This window comes from Sparus aurata, chromosome 9 (assembly GCF_900880675.1).
Source record: "Sparus aurata chromosome 9, fSpaAur1.1, whole genome shotgun sequence".
Classification (NCBI taxonomy): Eukaryota; Metazoa; Chordata; class Actinopteri; order Spariformes; family Sparidae; genus Sparus; species Sparus aurata.
In genome coordinates this window covers 12,027,032-12,043,731 of record NC_044195.1, presented here as the reverse complement: position 1 = coordinate 12,043,731, position 16,700 = coordinate 12,027,032, and the positions used below count along the sequence as shown (strand labels likewise).

General features: G+C 39.1%; 2 protein-coding genes and 1 long non-coding RNA gene across 3 annotated transcripts in view; 2 read left to right on the top strand and 1 right to left on the bottom strand.

Moving 5' to 3' along the window:
• cfap97d2 (CFAP97 domain containing 2) overlaps nucleotides 1-7,343 on the top strand; it is a 21,251-nt gene extending 13,908 nt beyond the window's left edge. Inside the window, exons 2-7 of the mRNA XM_030427764.1 lie at nucleotides 5,300-5,409; nucleotides 5,872-5,971; nucleotides 6,150-6,230; nucleotides 6,432-6,550; nucleotides 6,654-6,840; nucleotides 6,996-7,343. Coding sequence (XP_030283624.1) covers nucleotides 5,378-5,409; nucleotides 5,872-5,971; nucleotides 6,150-6,230; nucleotides 6,432-6,550; nucleotides 6,654-6,840; nucleotides 6,996-7,262 — 786 coding nt within the window. The 5' untranslated portion in view covers nucleotides 5,300-5,377 and the 3' untranslated portion in view covers nucleotides 7,263-7,343. The remainder of the gene's footprint in view (nucleotides 1-5,299; nucleotides 5,410-5,871; nucleotides 5,972-6,149; nucleotides 6,231-6,431; nucleotides 6,551-6,653; nucleotides 6,841-6,995) is intronic.
• Nucleotides 1-8,309, bottom strand: part of LOC115587781 (uncharacterized) — an 18,638-nt gene extending 10,329 nt beyond the window's left edge. Inside the window, exons 1-2 of the long non-coding RNA XR_003985168.1 lie at nucleotides 7,902-8,309; nucleotides 6,204-6,324 (exon numbers count right to left, since the gene is read on the bottom strand). This is a non-coding gene — a long non-coding RNA (uncharacterized LOC115587781). The remainder of the gene's footprint in view (nucleotides 1-6,203; nucleotides 6,325-7,901) is intronic.
• cdc16 (cell division cycle 16 homolog (S. cerevisiae)) lies at nucleotides 7,502-16,700 on the top strand. Its single transcript, XM_030427762.1, has 18 exons — nucleotides 7,502-7,722; nucleotides 7,925-7,979; nucleotides 8,589-8,686; nucleotides 8,895-8,933; nucleotides 9,071-9,211; nucleotides 9,963-10,122; nucleotides 10,250-10,344; nucleotides 10,966-11,099; nucleotides 11,985-12,064; nucleotides 12,198-12,247; nucleotides 12,327-12,400; nucleotides 12,511-12,636; nucleotides 13,355-13,507; nucleotides 13,887-13,950; nucleotides 14,049-14,110; nucleotides 15,038-15,173; nucleotides 15,260-15,350; nucleotides 15,857-16,700. Exons 1-18 carry the CDS (start codon nucleotides 7,675-7,677, stop codon nucleotides 16,108-16,110), a joined length of 1,860 nt encoding a protein of 619 aa, XP_030283622.1. The 5' UTR covers nucleotides 7,502-7,674; the 3' UTR covers nucleotides 16,111-16,700.

The following is a 16,700-nucleotide window of genomic DNA, read 5'->3' as shown; positions in this document are numbered from 1 at the left end:
GAAGTGCAGCATGTGTGCGCCAAACTGTCATCAAAAGAGCCACTTTTAGAGGGATGAAGCCTATTTCCGAGTCAAAGCATCCATCCCTCTGTACCTCAGCAGCATTAATGGAGCAGCAGGGCTGAGAGTATAGTGCCTCAAAGTTGTTCCCTATTCTACCATCCATTAGCTGAGAATTGAGTTGACTTTAAAACTAGTTTCTATAAATCCATTGAGAAGGGTTTTCACATTTTGTTAGAGTTAAGGTTTTGTCATTAACCAGAGGAACGTACGTTTTTTTGCACCGAGAAAGGAGCAGCTGAGCTGAGCACTCCTACATCGCAGTCACACGCTGAATATTTACTGTGTATTTTCTACATTTTCTGACACGATAAAACACAGCCCAGTACCCAGAATAAAAATGTTCAAATGCGAGAAACACGGATACAAATTTGCAGACGTCATACAAATCACATCAACATTTCTACAATACCTCATGGTGTTTGTTGGAGATGGACGGTATGGTGGTTGCGTTGGAGTTAGGGGAGAAGGCTGCCAAGTCAGAGACCACTGTTCTGAAAAAAAGCCTGAAACTACTCGACTTTTTAAAACATTTTATTATTTGGCCCCAGGCCAGGACTCAAACCCAGGGCTGCTGCATTGAAGACAAACCCTCTGTACGTGGGACACCAACTCTACCAACTGATCTAATTACCACCCCAAACTACTTGACCTTTTAAGCAAGAAACTGGGACATTTTCCCAGCAAAACCAGATACTTTGGCAAGAGTAGATACAATGGTTGTGACAGTAGAACCAGGTGAGCCTAACATGATCATTTCATGGCCCTTGGCCAGTGTTTTCTGTCTGAACATAACCTGACCATAAGTGTTGTCACAACATAAAATATATCATCAAATTAAATAAATGTAAAGTTTCAACATATGTAGGGTTTGCAGAAACGGCACTTTGTCAAAATGTTAGTCAGGAGATTGAGTTGTTGAACATTATGTACAGTGTTCTCTATCATACTAGATAATGGCAGAACGGGGTCCACTCCAAAAGATGTAATTACTGTGCCCAGAGATGTCTCTAATGTCTGTTTCTATTTTTAAAAAGGTCAAGCCAGTGTTCGCAATGCTTCGTCGACACCAATCTGATAGATGATCACGGAGTGTGAAGAGAGCTTTTAAGAGAAAGGAAGATACCTTCTGTTGGCAAGAGCTTCCTGGTCTGTTCACAAATCACTTTTAAGGGCCTGTTGATCTGAGAGCTATGAATAAAATGTTACATTTGAGCCAAGTAACAGTAAAAATGAAGGTTTTACTGTTTAATCAAAATCGTATCCTGCATAGAAGGACTGCACTAGGTACAAGAATAAAAGTCAGAAACAGAAACCCTTGACTGCAGGTGTTTTCTCAGTAATCCTTACAGATACTCTGAACGTGATCTCATGGGTCCTGTTACCGTGGTCACTTTCCATCACACAGATATAAAAACAAAAAAAAACAACAACTTGATCATGGCCTTGGGGAGATGCACCAACTCCTCCTGCTGATGTCACTGTGGTTTGGGCACGGACTAGAAAAAATGAGCTCTGAGGGAACTCTTGGTATTTGTCTCAATCAGCAGAGACAGCGTGGCCAACAGGGGAGAGGGTGGTTCGTTTTTGTGGCTCATAAACACAGCAACACATTTAACTACTTTATAATTTCCTTAAAACAACGATATGTATCTTTATGGAGATTTTGCATTGGTGGTTTGGGTCCATCGCCCACCCAGTGTGTCAGTATTTGACAACCTGGGGCTGAGATTTAACAATCAATTATCTTTATCCTCTCAGTCACATATTGTTGCGATAAATTAATGGATTGGATTAATTATCAAAGCAAAGCAATATTTTCTTTTACTGACAAACAGCTACAGTATCATAATCAAATGGTGGAATGGTGATGATAAAGGAAGATAATCTGAAGCCTCAGTGAGTTCTTATCAACCACCAAATAAGTTGGAATAGCATGAGTAATAATAAAGACTGATGAATAATTTAACAAAATTACATTGGGCAATATTTGATCACTTTTATATATTGTTTTTTTTATTATGTTTAAAAGTATCTTTTTTCTCCTTCTATACTAGTATAGGTGAATCTCGGCTTAAAGGTTAAACGAGGCTTCAACTGAAAAAACATCACACACGTATGAACACACACGTCTTCCTGTAGTTCCTTGGTCCCATGGAGATCGTCTTTCTTAGCTCTTATTCCCAAAAGGGTGCAACGAAGGATCCACCAGTGAGACATCCCTGGAACTGTTAGCATCCCTTGTCGTTCTGATTACCACATGAAAACAAGCTTCGTTATCTTACACAAATCATTGTAACCCTTCTTGATTGATGATAATACTTTCCCAATCTACAAATAGCATTTAACTCATTCGTTTTTGTTTTTTTTACCACATACAATTATAATAGATATGATTTAGTCCTTTGAAAACCATCAAAAGACCCAGACTTACAGTGATGCATACACTATATATGAATCAAAGTGTTTTTGGGTTCAGTAATGGAAGGTCTAACTTCTAGTAAACTACTAGTCAAATTCCTGGCTACATCTTCTTCACAAATACAAAGGAAAAACATTTCCAGAAAATCACACCACGTTTACCGAAAGTACCATTAAAGAAAATGACACGTAAACATTTCTGAGGGAATTCATTGAAAGTCAGGTGACTCATGAAAAGGAAAATGATTTGGCAAAGTTGTAACTCTGAGAGCAGCTTTGTTGTTTGAGTGTTTGTGTAAGAAGGTCAATTGTGCGGCCTTCAGAAGATAAACCATTATCTTGTTGGCCACACATGTCGGGCGTACAAAAATGGGCTTTTTCCATGTGGAGTGTGCATATTCTTCATTTGTTGCAATGGTTTCCTCCAGGTGCAGCAGTTTCTGCAGGCAGATTTCTGCAGGTTAGGTTAGGTTACTACAGTCAAGACTATATTTCCCAAAGCTGTTCATGTTAGTGTAAATGGCTCTACCCTATCGTCTTGCCTGCAAACTTAAGCATGTAAAACTGGAGATCTGCGTGTGTCAGCATGCGCGTGGGAAAGAAAGTAGAGGAACATTTGTATGTTCTTCTGAAACCAAGTTGTTTGCTGCACATCAGCAGAAAGTAACACTGGAACAGTTTCACATGAATCTGTGAAATCTGTGGTGTTCAGCTGTGCCAACGAGATGCAGATGCATCAACATAGAAAGGGTGCAAAAACACATGCAGTCAGTTACTTGATATTTCACATTGTGAATATTTTGTGAGGTTTTCAGAGATTCGTATTCACTTTTGAGATGAAAGATTTATTTCTACTGATCAGTGTCAAACCAGTCCTGATGACCGCTGTGGAAAAACATGTAAACATGAAAAGTCAGGAGTGTTTTTTTTTTTTTTTTAGGCACCATACTGCAGGTTATACGATAGCCTCCTGATTCCATCTTATGAAACCCAAATGAGAGCATTCAAAATTACTGCATCGATTTTGCAAAGCACAGCGCGTATTATTTTTGCAGCGTCCCCGTTTAAGGCCCGGCTACATACATTACAAAAGAAGTTATGGATTTTTTTTTAAATGTCATCGAAAAAGCAATCACTAAGACAAGAATGTGTGAGATAAAGATGCACCTAACTCCCCGTTCCCTGTTTTACCCCCCTGGTGTCTGCCATCTGTGCCATGAACACGTCTCCTCTTCTACAACAAAGACACAAATTGGACTGGAAACGTTTTACTGCCTATTATTCATTCATGAGGGCTCTACCCATGCACTGAGATGTGACTGTGCTGGGGGGAACAATTAATTGTCCCTCGTGAGGACATCAGGGGGGAGATGTCAGACATTAGGAATCGCCGTTTTCCGTGGCAGCTTGACAACAACTCCTACAGATATACACAACGGTATTATTCTGTAATAAACAAACATCCATGAGTGCTTTTTCTTTGCCAGCATGTCCTTTGTGACTTGAGTTGGCCGTACAGGTATTGAGTTCATTTTCCCTGTCCCGATTTGTAAAATGAATCTCTAGGCACTAAGCGTTACCTTCACAGTTTATCACGGTGCACGAAAAGCTGTGACATAATGATCCATTACACTTTAATCTATTACAGCTTCATGAGTGCTTTGGTTGCTCTGCCGTATATATGAATTATTAACAGCTGCGATCTCAGTTGCACTAAAAGATGGTCATGGCCAGCTGTGGTCAGTAGGGGGGAGTGTTGTAATGTAGATGTTCATTCATGAAGTCACGTCGCCTCAATGGAAGTCATTCAGCAAATCCTCGACAATGTGTTCTGTTCTTTCGAATATGAAAATGAGTAAATAAAGCAGAGGGGGGGCATTGTTTTAACACATTTAAACTCCAAGTCTCACAGGTCAGACAGAGGGAGTATAAAAGTCACTATTCACTTTTCATCAAATCTGAAACTTCTAAAAAAGTAGTAGTAGTATAGTCCTGATATATACAGTACTTTGCGTGATAATACATTAACACAGTATAGTATACACTGCTGAGTATGAATGCAATTTAACTTGTAGTTGTCTAATTTTAAATAAACATAATTTTCCTCGTGATGTGTTTTTCATGATGAGGCATCGACCTGGTGTGTGGTTTATGACAGCAAGCTGTCTGTGGGTGTCTTCTGCACACACTGTGTGTTTGAACTTTATATGTTAATCTGATGTGAAGTTTCCAAGTAACTGTTACCACGGCTGCACAACAGTACAGTAGCCTACACGCCCCTCCTTGACCTCATTTCATTCTGACAAGTTTTTGACAAGTAAAGATATATATATATATATATATATATATATATATATATATATATATATATATATATATATATATATATATATATATATATATATATATATATTATTTCAAGCATCTTAGGAAAACTTGCCGTTGTGTAAATACTGTTTGTGTTTCCATTGATGTGCTGTTGTATTAAGATTGAAAGGAAAGGAAAGATTCAGAGGGAAAACTTACTGAATCTGGAGAAAATAAACCACATTATAAGGACAACTGGAGAAGTTGACAACAGGCGATACTATGACAGAAAAAGGTAAGGGTTAGTTTTTTTTTTGTTTTTTTTTTCAATGAAATGGAATGATATTGCATTTGATTTAATTACGACACCGTCAGCAATGTTCAACAGATCCACTGGACTTTACCTCCAACGGGGAGCGCGATTCAACAATTGGGTGTGTTTGTGTTTACCTCGAGCAGTTTGAAATTGAGTGAGTCCGTTTAGAAACGCATTCATCTCCTCTCTCTCCAGGTGCTGTCATGGCAACTGTGTATGTCTGCACGCTTGGATGCATGAACACACTGCTATGGGCAGATAAAGAACTGTGATATGGAGACACCAGGGCATCCGCACACTGCGAGGTGAGTCCGACAAACCTGAGGGACTGGGCTAGCTAGCATACTGATTCATACAAGACTGAAGTGAAATGATTATCTCATTAAAATGTGTGTTTCTCTATGGTTAATTTTTATTATCAGTGTTTATTTGGCGTTTATATGTCGAATAAATAACTACTAACTATAGAAGTTCTAAAGAACTTGCGGTTGCGAATGTTCACTGTTGAGAAGCTGACACTGAATGCGTATTGCTGTGTGTAAAAAATGCTGAATAGTGCAAAGAATAGATAAAAGTTTGGAATATTTTATCTGCAGCTGATGCAGGATGAAGAGATTTTACAGTGGAAATGAATCAAATATTATGAGTTGGACTAAAATGTTATATAAATCTGCCTCCAGCATTCACAACCAGTGTTGTATAATGACTAATAAATCACTGTGAACCTTGAAATATTGCCACTTTTGTTCGATGTTTTGTCTTGACAGGCCCGGGACACATCTGGCATATCAACCACTGCTTCCCACCACAAATAAATATCTGCAGCGGAAATGGGACAGAGCTGCATATGATTTACACAGGACAACGGTTAGGAGACACATGTTCTTTGTAAAGAACCTTAAAGGATAAGTTCATCTAAACAAGTTAATTTGGTTGGTTTTAGCTTTTAGTCTGGTCACAAACCAACCTAACTACCTTTTTTTTTGCAACCAGGTCATCGCCATTCAGCGCTTTGTACAACTTTGTTTTTTTTCATTCTCTGAAGGTGAAGTCAGCAAAACCAACAATTGACACAACTGCACCAAAGACGTATGCTCACCTGGCTCTCAATCTGAAGAAACTTCAGGTTGGTGTTACAGCTGCCGTGTTTTCACCCTAACTCACATCATGTCCGTAGGGTGGCAGCAGATGTTTCAGTGGCAAAACCTTCCTGCAAAAGTCTCACACATGACAAAATATACATATGTATATTATTTCAAGCATCTTAGGAAAACTTGCTGTTGTGTTAATACCGTTTGTGTTTCCATTGATGTGCTGTTGGGTTAAGATTGACGCGGAAAGGACAATAAAGATTCAGAGGGAAAATGAACTGAATTTGGAGAAAATAAACCACATCATGAGGACAACTGGAGAAGTTGACAACAGGCGATACTACGACAGAAAAAGGTTAGTTCAGGTTCAGTCAAGCAACAAGTTGTATTGCCATGAATTAAGGTGGCCCTTGAAACTAAACCCCAGTTGCCAAGCATGTGTTTACTCTTCAATGTAGCCTTGGCAAGGAGAGGCGACAGCAGGAGTTGCTCCACATTACCAAGGAGAATCAAATGATCCAGTTTCGCCTGAGTCACTGCAGGTCTCACTATGGTGCGAGGAACTTGCATGAGGACTGGCTCAAAACTCTCAAGGTGATGACCAGGATTGCACATTACCCGCGAAGATCAGCAAATCAACTAAAGGTTACTTTTTTTTTTTTTTAGATAAAGTGACACAACTGCTGTTATTCTTTTACTATACACAAGCTGTAATCTGTATTGTTTTTATCAAGCACAAAGTGTGTCATGTCATCCTTATTGTACGCAATATAAAGACTTCATTTATATGTCAATACCAGGGACAAAAAACCCCATCCTCATCAAAAAGTGCAGTGACTGTGATGAAGGGCAAAAGATCAACGCTTCACACACAAAGCACCTCAAGCGACAAGGCCAACGGCAAAGCAGAGTCTGAGGAAAATGTGAAGAGGGAAGAAGCCAACAAAACAGAGAGTACAGGGAGAGAGATACAGCAGAACATAGCTCCTGAACCAAGTGTACCTGACAAATCCATCTCATCTGGTACACCTGAGAAACCTGGTTCTTCTGACACCTACAGCACATAACCCCCCTCAAAATGCTCAAACAATTCCCCTCCTGGTGGATCTGACCAACATCCCTTGTACACCTAACACACTGAATCATGAGACTGCTGATATAAAAATGCAAATAAAATGTTTGTTTGTTTTTAAATAAATGAATGGTTTAAATGTATATGTATCGTTTTTTTCATAATGAAAATAAAAGCACACTGATAGTGAAAAATGTTAAGTTAACGCGGAACTGTCTGTCCAGGGTGAGTTTCCGTAGGGCACACTTTGGCGGAGCACCCGATGCAGAGAGAAGCCGCGGATTTGATTTTACGCAGCTAACAAGCTAGCACGTACTGCTCTGTTCACTGTTTGATACACTGTTTTTATGTGTCTCTAATGATGACATACTTCTGATAGTCAAAGAGATAAATAAGAATATATCAAAATGAACCTCGACAGACTTCGAAAGCGAGTACGACAGTACATTGACCAGGTAAGAATTATGATTCCTTTCTGAGTTTCTGTGTTGCTAGCTAATGCTAGCTTGAGAGCAAACCAGGCGTCACTGGTTACAAACATTCATGGACTGCCTGCCCGGCTAACTTCAGACTATCACCCGACCCAGCAGACAGCCACTCACAACAAAAAAAAGTACATTTGAGTGACTCTTACCATTTCTTTGTGTGTGTTTACAGCAACAGTATCAAAGTGCTCTGTTTTGGGCCGACAAGATAGCATCCCTCTCTCACGGTGAGTGCCGTTAGTGCTGTTTGAGACTAGCCAAGATGATAGCATAATGAACCTACCAAACTCCTACTAAACGTACAAAGCTAATGTCAGTAAGTCTCGTTTTTTTAGGGAGGATATTCGTTTTCTGCCTGTTCTTGTTTGTCATTGGTTCTTAACAATGTACCTGAAAGGAAACTTTTTTACTCGTGATGATGGCGGTCAAAACAGAAGCTTACCAGCTGTAACGGTGCTGTGCAGCCTGTCAGTGATGACCCAAACGGAGTCTGTGGATTTAACTTGCACTCTCCAGCGGTGATTCAGAATGAAAATCTGCGGGATTCAGCGGAATGTTCTGTTAGTTGCCAAATCATTTACACTATTCATTTAAGATGACGTAGATGAGCCACAAATAAGCAAACGTAATACATCAAAACAAACTAAAATTATTCCAAGCATACTTGATTCTATAGCTACTTTCTCAGGGGTAAATCACATTTTTAACATATTGTACACCACAAACTTTAATTGCATTGCTAACTGAACATGACACACTACTGTCCCACACATGTGGCACTAACACATTCCCTGTGCCTGGTCATGACTCTCCTACATCTTTGTATTGCCAAACAGAGGATCCCCAGGACATCTACTGGCTAGCTCAGTGCCTTTACTTGACCTCACAGTACCACAGAGCCTCCCATGCCCTCCGATCGCGAAAACTTGATAAGGTAATTGCAGGCCATGTGTGACTAGTAGGACTGTCATTCAAATCTATGTGTGTGTGAAGTGAGTTTGGGTTTATGACACAAATCAATATGTGTGATGATTGTTATGTGTTTAAATCAAAATGGTACCAATTACTACAAAATGATCAATAGCACAGTCTTCCTTATGTCAGTCCCCAGTCTAAATCAACACTTGTCTTCTCACACACAGTTGTACGGAGCCTGTCAGTATCTTGCTGCTAGGTGCCATGTAAGTAACTGGAAAATGCATATTTGATCAGTTCTAAACCTTCTTCTACGTGTTGATAAATTGCCGAATATAACCTCCTCACCTGCAAGATGCTATGAGTGCATTAGATTGATAATATTCTGACTGTTTTTTTGTAGTATGCTGCCAAAGAGTTCCAGCAGGCCTTGGATATCCTGGATGCAGAGGAGCCGGCAAGTAAGAAGCTGTTGGACAGGAGTGGGAAAGAGGACCATGGGACACCAGAGTCAGCGAAGGATTGGGACATGTCCCCTGCCTCTGTAAGTTAGAGAATCTTTTAAATTATGGAATATTTTGAATACTGCTCCGACTAGATTATAGATTTTTAACTGGTTTATTTATTATTTTTCCATAATGTAATGTTGTGTCCGATAGAGTTTTTATTGAATGGTGCTGCTGCAAATTCATAGCTGCATTGTGCTAATTAACCCACACCCACCACCACAGTTTTATTTACCTTATTGGTAGTAATTATTTACATGTTCGCATGCATACAGTGTCAGATATTCAGTCCCTTTTAAATCCATTCACAAGTTCAAAAACCAACAACATAAATGTATCTGCTGTTTAACTTCCTGCAACCTTGATTGGCATAAGAGATTTTCACACTTTCTTGCCGTGCGGCTAAAAGGCGTATTTCGTATTTTTACCCGTCACGAATGAGATTGTTGTTTCTATGTCAACATGAGATAATTTATGATGTTCAAATACTATTATCTGCACTGGCTTTTATGTTATTGAATCCATCTGCTTGTTGTTATATTTATAAGTGATGATCATTGTCAGTAATAACCAGTTGAGTGCAGCAGATAAGATTTTTAGTGGGAATGTTATGTGACAATTAATGCTGACATAAAATGTCTTCCATGTTGAGATCCAAGAGTTGTTTCAGATTTCTGCTTTGATCCATTCCTGTTATTGTTATAGATAGAGTTTTAACATAAAATTATTGACATTTACAGGAGACTGTCTTCTCTCCCTTTTCCCTCTCTTTTCCCTGAAAAATTTCAGGTCAGCAGCTCCATTTGTCTCCTGCGGGGTAAGATCTATGATGCCATGGACAACAGACCACTGGCCACCTCCAGCTACAAAGAGGCCTTGAAACTGGATGTGTACTGCTTTGAAGCCTTTGACCTTTTAACATCCCACCACATGTTGACTGCACAGGAAGGTGAGGCTGAGCTGTGACCATGATGTGCATTCATCCTTAAAACTTCTACAGATATATGCCATTTATTATCATTCCAGTAACATGTACGACAGCAATATATGTGAAACGTGTTTTCATTTTCCAACAGAGAAAGACTTCCTTGACTCGCTTCCTCTGAGTCAACAGTGCACCGAGGAAGAGGAGGAGCTGTTACACTTTCTATTTGAGAATAAGTTAAAGAAGGTAGGAGGGCTCTGCATGTGTTCTGAAAATTATTACATCACTTTTTTCACTTAAGGCACGTGATTGATTGAAGGATAAGGCTGATGATATCCTTTATTCTTCTTGTTACCAAGAATTCCCATGAAAATGACATAGAACAATGAATCGCTGACTAATGACTATTGTCTACAACCTGATATGGCTTACTCCTCTGTGCCATGGAAATATTATTGTCCATTTGTTGTCCAGAAATAATTAAAAACACATAATTGAGGCCCATTATTACATAGAATGATAAACGTAAACTGCTGTTCCCATGTACATTGTAATAAGGGATCATTACTATGTGAACAAGTCCCCGATAGATCTTCCTGCCTTGTCCATTAATTTGAGCTTGTGGAGAGCTAACAACCAATGGTGCTCTACAGTGTTGCCAAGCTTCATTTGTATACAGTCGTACAAGATTGAAATGCAAATGTATATTATGGATATTCTGGCCTTTGTTTGTTCTGACCCATCTTCACCGGTCTCCTTGTCCCTCTCCTTGTTCACTCTTTCCCCACCTACTTACACTTAAACCCTACACCCACCTTTCACAACATGCATAAACACACTCTCTCCCCCCTCTCCTTTCTACTGCAGTATAACAAGCCCAGTGATTTGGTGGTGCCAGAGATGGTCAATGGTCTTCAGGACAACTTGGATGTAGTGGTGTCTCTTGCTGAGAGACATTACTATAACTGTGATTTCAAGATGTGCTACAAACTCACATCAATGTAGGTGTCTTCAGGTTTCCTATCTAATTTTTGTGTGTTGAACTGGTCAAATTGCACTGCAAATAATGAAGAGATTCATAAGAAGCAGTTCTTTAAATGTAGGCCCTACATCTATATTACATCCATTACTACATTTCTTTACATACAGCTTTTCTTGAAATTCATACCAAAGTTGATTATATGTAGTTATTGTAGAGTAACAGTCAAACTAAACCAGCTGATAAATATTGTCCTTTGTGCACAATACCTCTCATTGCAGTTGTACAGGTTTTAAAATGGCATTTTAATAGGATATGATGTGACCTTTCAGTAATAATGGATTTTCTTTCTGTATATTACCTTGCTCACATTCTTTCTGTTTTATCTGGCAGCAGCCACTCTTGTTAGTGCCCCAATATTATCAATATTTCATATTGTAAGAACTATATTTCATATTGTAAGAACATGATTTCATTGCAGTAGCCTGAAAGCTTACTTTAAGGAAGTCAGATTTAATTACTTATGATCATTGTCTGACTGGGAGATAATGAATGTATAAGATAGCTCCCTTATTCTGCTTGTGTTTTCCAGTAGAAAGTTGACATGGGTTGATTTTCTTATTTGTCATTTTGTAATTACTCTGAAATGGTTATGATGTGAGGACAACTCGGTGGGTAGCTTGTTCAAAATAAAATGTATGTTTAAACCTACATATGGATACATTTTAGGATACTGTGGATATCCTGTTAAGTAGGCAAGTGGTTCTTCATTCCACACTATGAAAAGGGTAACAAAGTACTGTAGTATAATCTCCCAAATTTCTGACTGACAATCAGTAAAGGTTTCTTATCTCTTGTGAGTAAAAAATGCAGGGTAATTTAGTGCAGCTCTGTTTTTGTCTTCCAGGGTGATGGTCAAAGACCCCTTCCATGCCAACTGTTTACCAGTCCACATAGGAACTCTGGTGGAGCTTGGAAAAGCAAATGGTAAAATCTATATCAACTGTTAATTCATGCATTAAGAATGTTTAGTTTGATTGTTTGACCTTCCCGTCATTATGATTGCCAATTCATTTTACCCAGTTTTAAGCTTCCTTGTGTTTTTTTTTTCCACCTACAGAGTTGTTCTACCTCTCGCACAAACTCGTTGACTTGTATCCCAACAACCCAGTAAGTGTTGCAACTATATCACTATACGTCTGTTTCAAAGTTTTCGGAGTTTGACAACTAAACAACAACTTCTTATCAGGTATCCTGGTTTGCAGTTGGGTGCTATTATCTCATGGTTGGCCATAAAAACGAACATGCTCGGCGGTACCTGAGGTATGCATTTGCACACTCGAAAGGAAGTGCATCCTGTCCGAGTCCACATAACAGACTGTTTTATATTTAGCTTCAGTTTTGCATATTGGGTATTTTGTTATTTCCTGTAGTAAAGCCACCACGCTTGAGAGGACGTATGGTCCTGCATGGATTGCCTACGGCCATTCATTTGCCGTGGAGAGTGAGCACGACCAAGCAATGGCTGCCTATTTCACTGCTGCCCAGCTGATGAAAGGGTAGGAACACGTCCTGCACCTCTCACCTCCATATGCTGTCATTAATAGGTGTCTTTTTAGCTGTTGTAGGTAAGGGTTTATTTGAAAACATACCCACCCTGTCAGCCTATTTGACAGAAAAGGGCTTCAATATAGAAAAGCATATCTTTTTTGAAAAGTTGCATTTGAGCTCTGCAGCTGACTTTGTTTGACTCTATGTTGAAAAGCAAGCACAGACTATCTTATCACTAAATCTGACATTTCTTTTACTGATAGTGCAGAAGTTTAACTTTTAGAGGTGATTTATATGCTTCGTTTGTTACATGAAATCTAGACAATCCAATATATAGAGATATTTATTTTTGTTTTCAGCCAAATGCCCATCTAATAGTATATTGCTAAAAATGTTTCTCTTTCTTTGAGTGTCTTACCTTGTCATTACATCTAAAACTGTCTGCATTCAAAACCACAACTTGAAAACTTGAAAAATCTGCTAAACGGTGGCAGGCTCAGGTATTGGCCCTTTTTTGGCTTAAGAAACCTTTGTAGGAGGTAGGGAAACTCCTCCAAAAAAAGCATTAAATTAATTATTGCACCCATCCGTGGCTGTTAAAAACACTAGATAGTATTAAAACATTGTCCCTTTTTTAACTTCAGCAATAGTTTTTAAGGTTTCCGAACATATAGTAGGAATACATTAGGCCTTGCTTGATGTCTCATGTACTTTCTCTCATATCAGGTGTCACTTACCCATGCTCTACATTGGCCTGGAGTACGGTCTGACTAACAACTCCAAGCTGGCCGAACGTTTCTTCAGTCAAGCTCTCAGTATCGCTCCAGAGGACCCATTTGTCATACATGAAGTGGCAGTGGTTGCCTTTCAAAATGGAGAGTGAGTCATGCCAACACAAACACACATGATCACACTCAGGCCTTTAGTTTAACAAACAGAATGAACATTGTGTGACAGCACATTTTCCTGTCATGAACACAAAAACTAATTTACATTCATATAAAACTTTGCAGATTAAAATCCAAAATATCTGCAAAATGTGTATGTGTTTTTTCCTGTCTGGGCACTGACACCTTTTTAAAACCAGGTAAACGTGTATATACTCAAATTTGTGTAACTCATAATGCACCTGATTTAAAGATGAGCTAGAACAGCAGCCACACATGCAGGGTACACAAATGACACATACTGATTGACACACTGTTTTATTTAAGATTGAGATGTGCTGTAAGAATGTCTTTCATATCTGCTTTTTTAGTTGGAAGACTGCAGAGAGATTGTTTCTTGATGCAATGGAGAAGATCAAAGCCATAGGGAATGAGGTAACTGCTCCATTTTTTTAATCATAAAAGTAAGGACCATGTGTCTGCGTGGGATACTTACTTTATCTGTTTTTTGTTTTTTCTTCTTTCAATTTGAGGTCACTGTGGACAAATGGGAGCCCTTGTTAAACAACTTGGGCCATGTGTGTCGGAAGTTGAAGTAAGTATGGGGCCAATTTTACTGTGCAATTTTCTTTTTTTAATGAATGGGTTTGAATAGGCCCAGTGGGAGAGTGGGCTGCACTTGCATCTCTGCCTTTCTTCCAAATGGCACAATAGATTTCAGTCTTCGAGTAGCACCTACAGTATATCACTGTTATGGGAGGATACATTTAGGCTGAGCTGATAATTAAGGAAGATTGGTCAGAGTGCAATCTCCTGTGATTTGTTCATTCACCTTTTTTTCCGCCAGCCTGCTACAAACCATTTTCAGAGATGTGCTTAACACTTAGTCTGTTGCAATCATTCAGCATAGGTAGGGCCCTCATTGAGAATTCATGAAATAAACCTTTAATGAATTATGCATAGCCACAATTCAATAGTCATAAGGGGCTTGCGAAAAATGTGCCGCACAAGTGGTTGTTTTAAAAAGGCTTTGAGGTTTTATGAAGAGAGAGGGTTTCATCAATGCAGTTTGTATGCCTCTCAGGTTGTGGGTGCGCCATTAAAAACATCGATGGTCTTTTAAGGTTTTATTCCTCCTATGTATTCCTTTATTATCTTGTATTGTTAAAAATAAATATCACCACACAGCATCCAAACATATTTATATCACTTAAACAGGCAATTGACAAGTTTTCTTCCTCCAACGTCTCATTATGAGTTCATTATAAACTCTGTTGCTACTTGTGGTTATTATACAGTGTTTGGATCTGTAGTTTTAATATATGTCATGTAGTAGTCATGTGTAAAGTCCTTGTTGGCATCATCTATATTTATTGTCAATCCGTCACTCAACAAAGTCATGGAAAATGTAAAGAATTGAGTTTAAATTCCTTCAATTTACCGTTTGTTAAGATTTGCCATCTGCTTATGAAATGTGTTTACTCCACTGATTTTGTCTTTATGTCGATGTTTATTTCTGTAGAAAGTACGACCAGGCTCTGGAGTACCACCGTCAGGCACTGGTGTTAATCCCTCAGCACGCCTCCACCTATGCTGCCATAGGATACGTGCACAGCCTCATGGGCGACTTTGAGAGTGCAATTGACTACTTTCATACGGTACACCTGTGTTTCATTGGTAGATTTTTGTCAATACATGTTTGTATAAGATTTGCTTGATACTGATTTGGTTTCTCTCTGTGCAGGCACTTGGACTGAAAAGGGACGACACTTTCTCTGTGACGATGCTCGGCCACTGTATTGAGATGTACATTGGTGACACAGATGCCTATATAGGTAGGGTACAGCTATACTGCATTTTCAGTGGAGTTATTATCTATTATAGATAAATTGTGATTATTTTACTGTTATAAAACTGAAATTCAGCTGTATTAGTGTTAGTAATACTTGTTCATGTCTCCACACTTTTCACTGACTAAAGTAGAATGAGTTTTTATTGGAACTACTTCATCTAGTTCATACGAAAGAATAAGTCCCTATGGCAATGATAGTGTGTGTTGCTGGCTTTACCCAGGGTAAACAGGTCTTTAGGCATAGACTTATCATAAAGGTTAGATCCACAGAAATATTGGAATGGCAACAGAAATCCCAGTGGCCAATGTCTTAAACCCAAACCCCATAAACTATCTGTAGGGCCACATACCACAAGAGGCAAATGAGATTTTTTTTTTTTTACTTGTGTCAGCCAAAATGTTCCTTTTGTGGCAAGTATTAATATATTCACACCAATTGGTATTTAAAAAAAAAACAAAAAAACAACATTGTCATTTGTTTTCTCTAAGGCACAGACATCAACGACAAGGTGCGAGGCAGCTTAAACACTCCTGCACTGATGAAGATGCTGAACACATCAGAGCCTGGTGACCTTCTAGCTACGCCGAGAATGGAAGACACCAGCATCACATCCTTGGAAACGCCACTGTCCAATCAGGACAAGATGATGCTTGGGACACCTCTGCGACTCTCTTTAACCCTGGAGTGTGATATGTATGAGAGTGATGTGATGTTAGACACCTTGTCAGACACCAGCACGTGATGTCATCCTGTCAGGAGGTGGAACTGTCTTAGCAACAGGTTGTCATAGGTACACATATCCAAGCCCAAGGACTACTATCGAGCCAAAACTCTTGGCCCCCATCCTCCACCAAAGGTTCCCTGTGGATTCTCCCTGTTGTGCATTAGATATGGTTGTTTCTGTACATGACAAAACATAGAATATACCATTGTGAACATTATGAACATGAGTAAAAGAGTGTGAAGAGTCTGTTTACAGCACCTGCTGTACATCATATTAATTTACCAAGAATGCACTTTAAAAGGGGAATTGACATGTGCCTTGGTTAAGGGGTTGAATACTTGGTTAACTTTTGACCTTAGGTTAAGCCTGAAGACACTGGGAACATGTGGTCCTCTGACACTTGATTGAACCGAGAAAACAGCCATACACCTCGCATCAGATCTAAAAGACTATAAGTTACCTATTGCTGCCTATGGCAGGACCCTCCCTGTTGCTTAACCTGTGGATTTACATGTTTAATAAAGAACTAGCTCAATGCAAGCAGGTTCAGTGAACACAATTCTGGGCAATTCCTACAATAAACCATGAATTTATCTTAAAAGTCTTAA

What these genes read in the sequence shown, in the direction of transcription:
- cdc16 (XM_030427762.1), top strand. Translation starts at nt 7,675, where the DNA reads ATGAACCTCGACAGACTTCGAAAGCGAGTACGACAGTACATTGACCAG. An exon ending in GTTGCCTTTCAAAATGGAGA is followed by an intron (nt 13,508 to 13,886) that starts GTGAGTCATGCC and finishes CTGCTTTTTTAG; the next exon opens with TTGGAAGACTGCAGAGAGAT. An exon ending in CATGTGTGTCGGAAGTTGAA is followed by an intron (nt 14,111 to 15,037) that starts GTAAGTATGGGG and finishes TTATTTCTGTAG; the next exon opens with AAAGTACGACCAGGCTCTGG.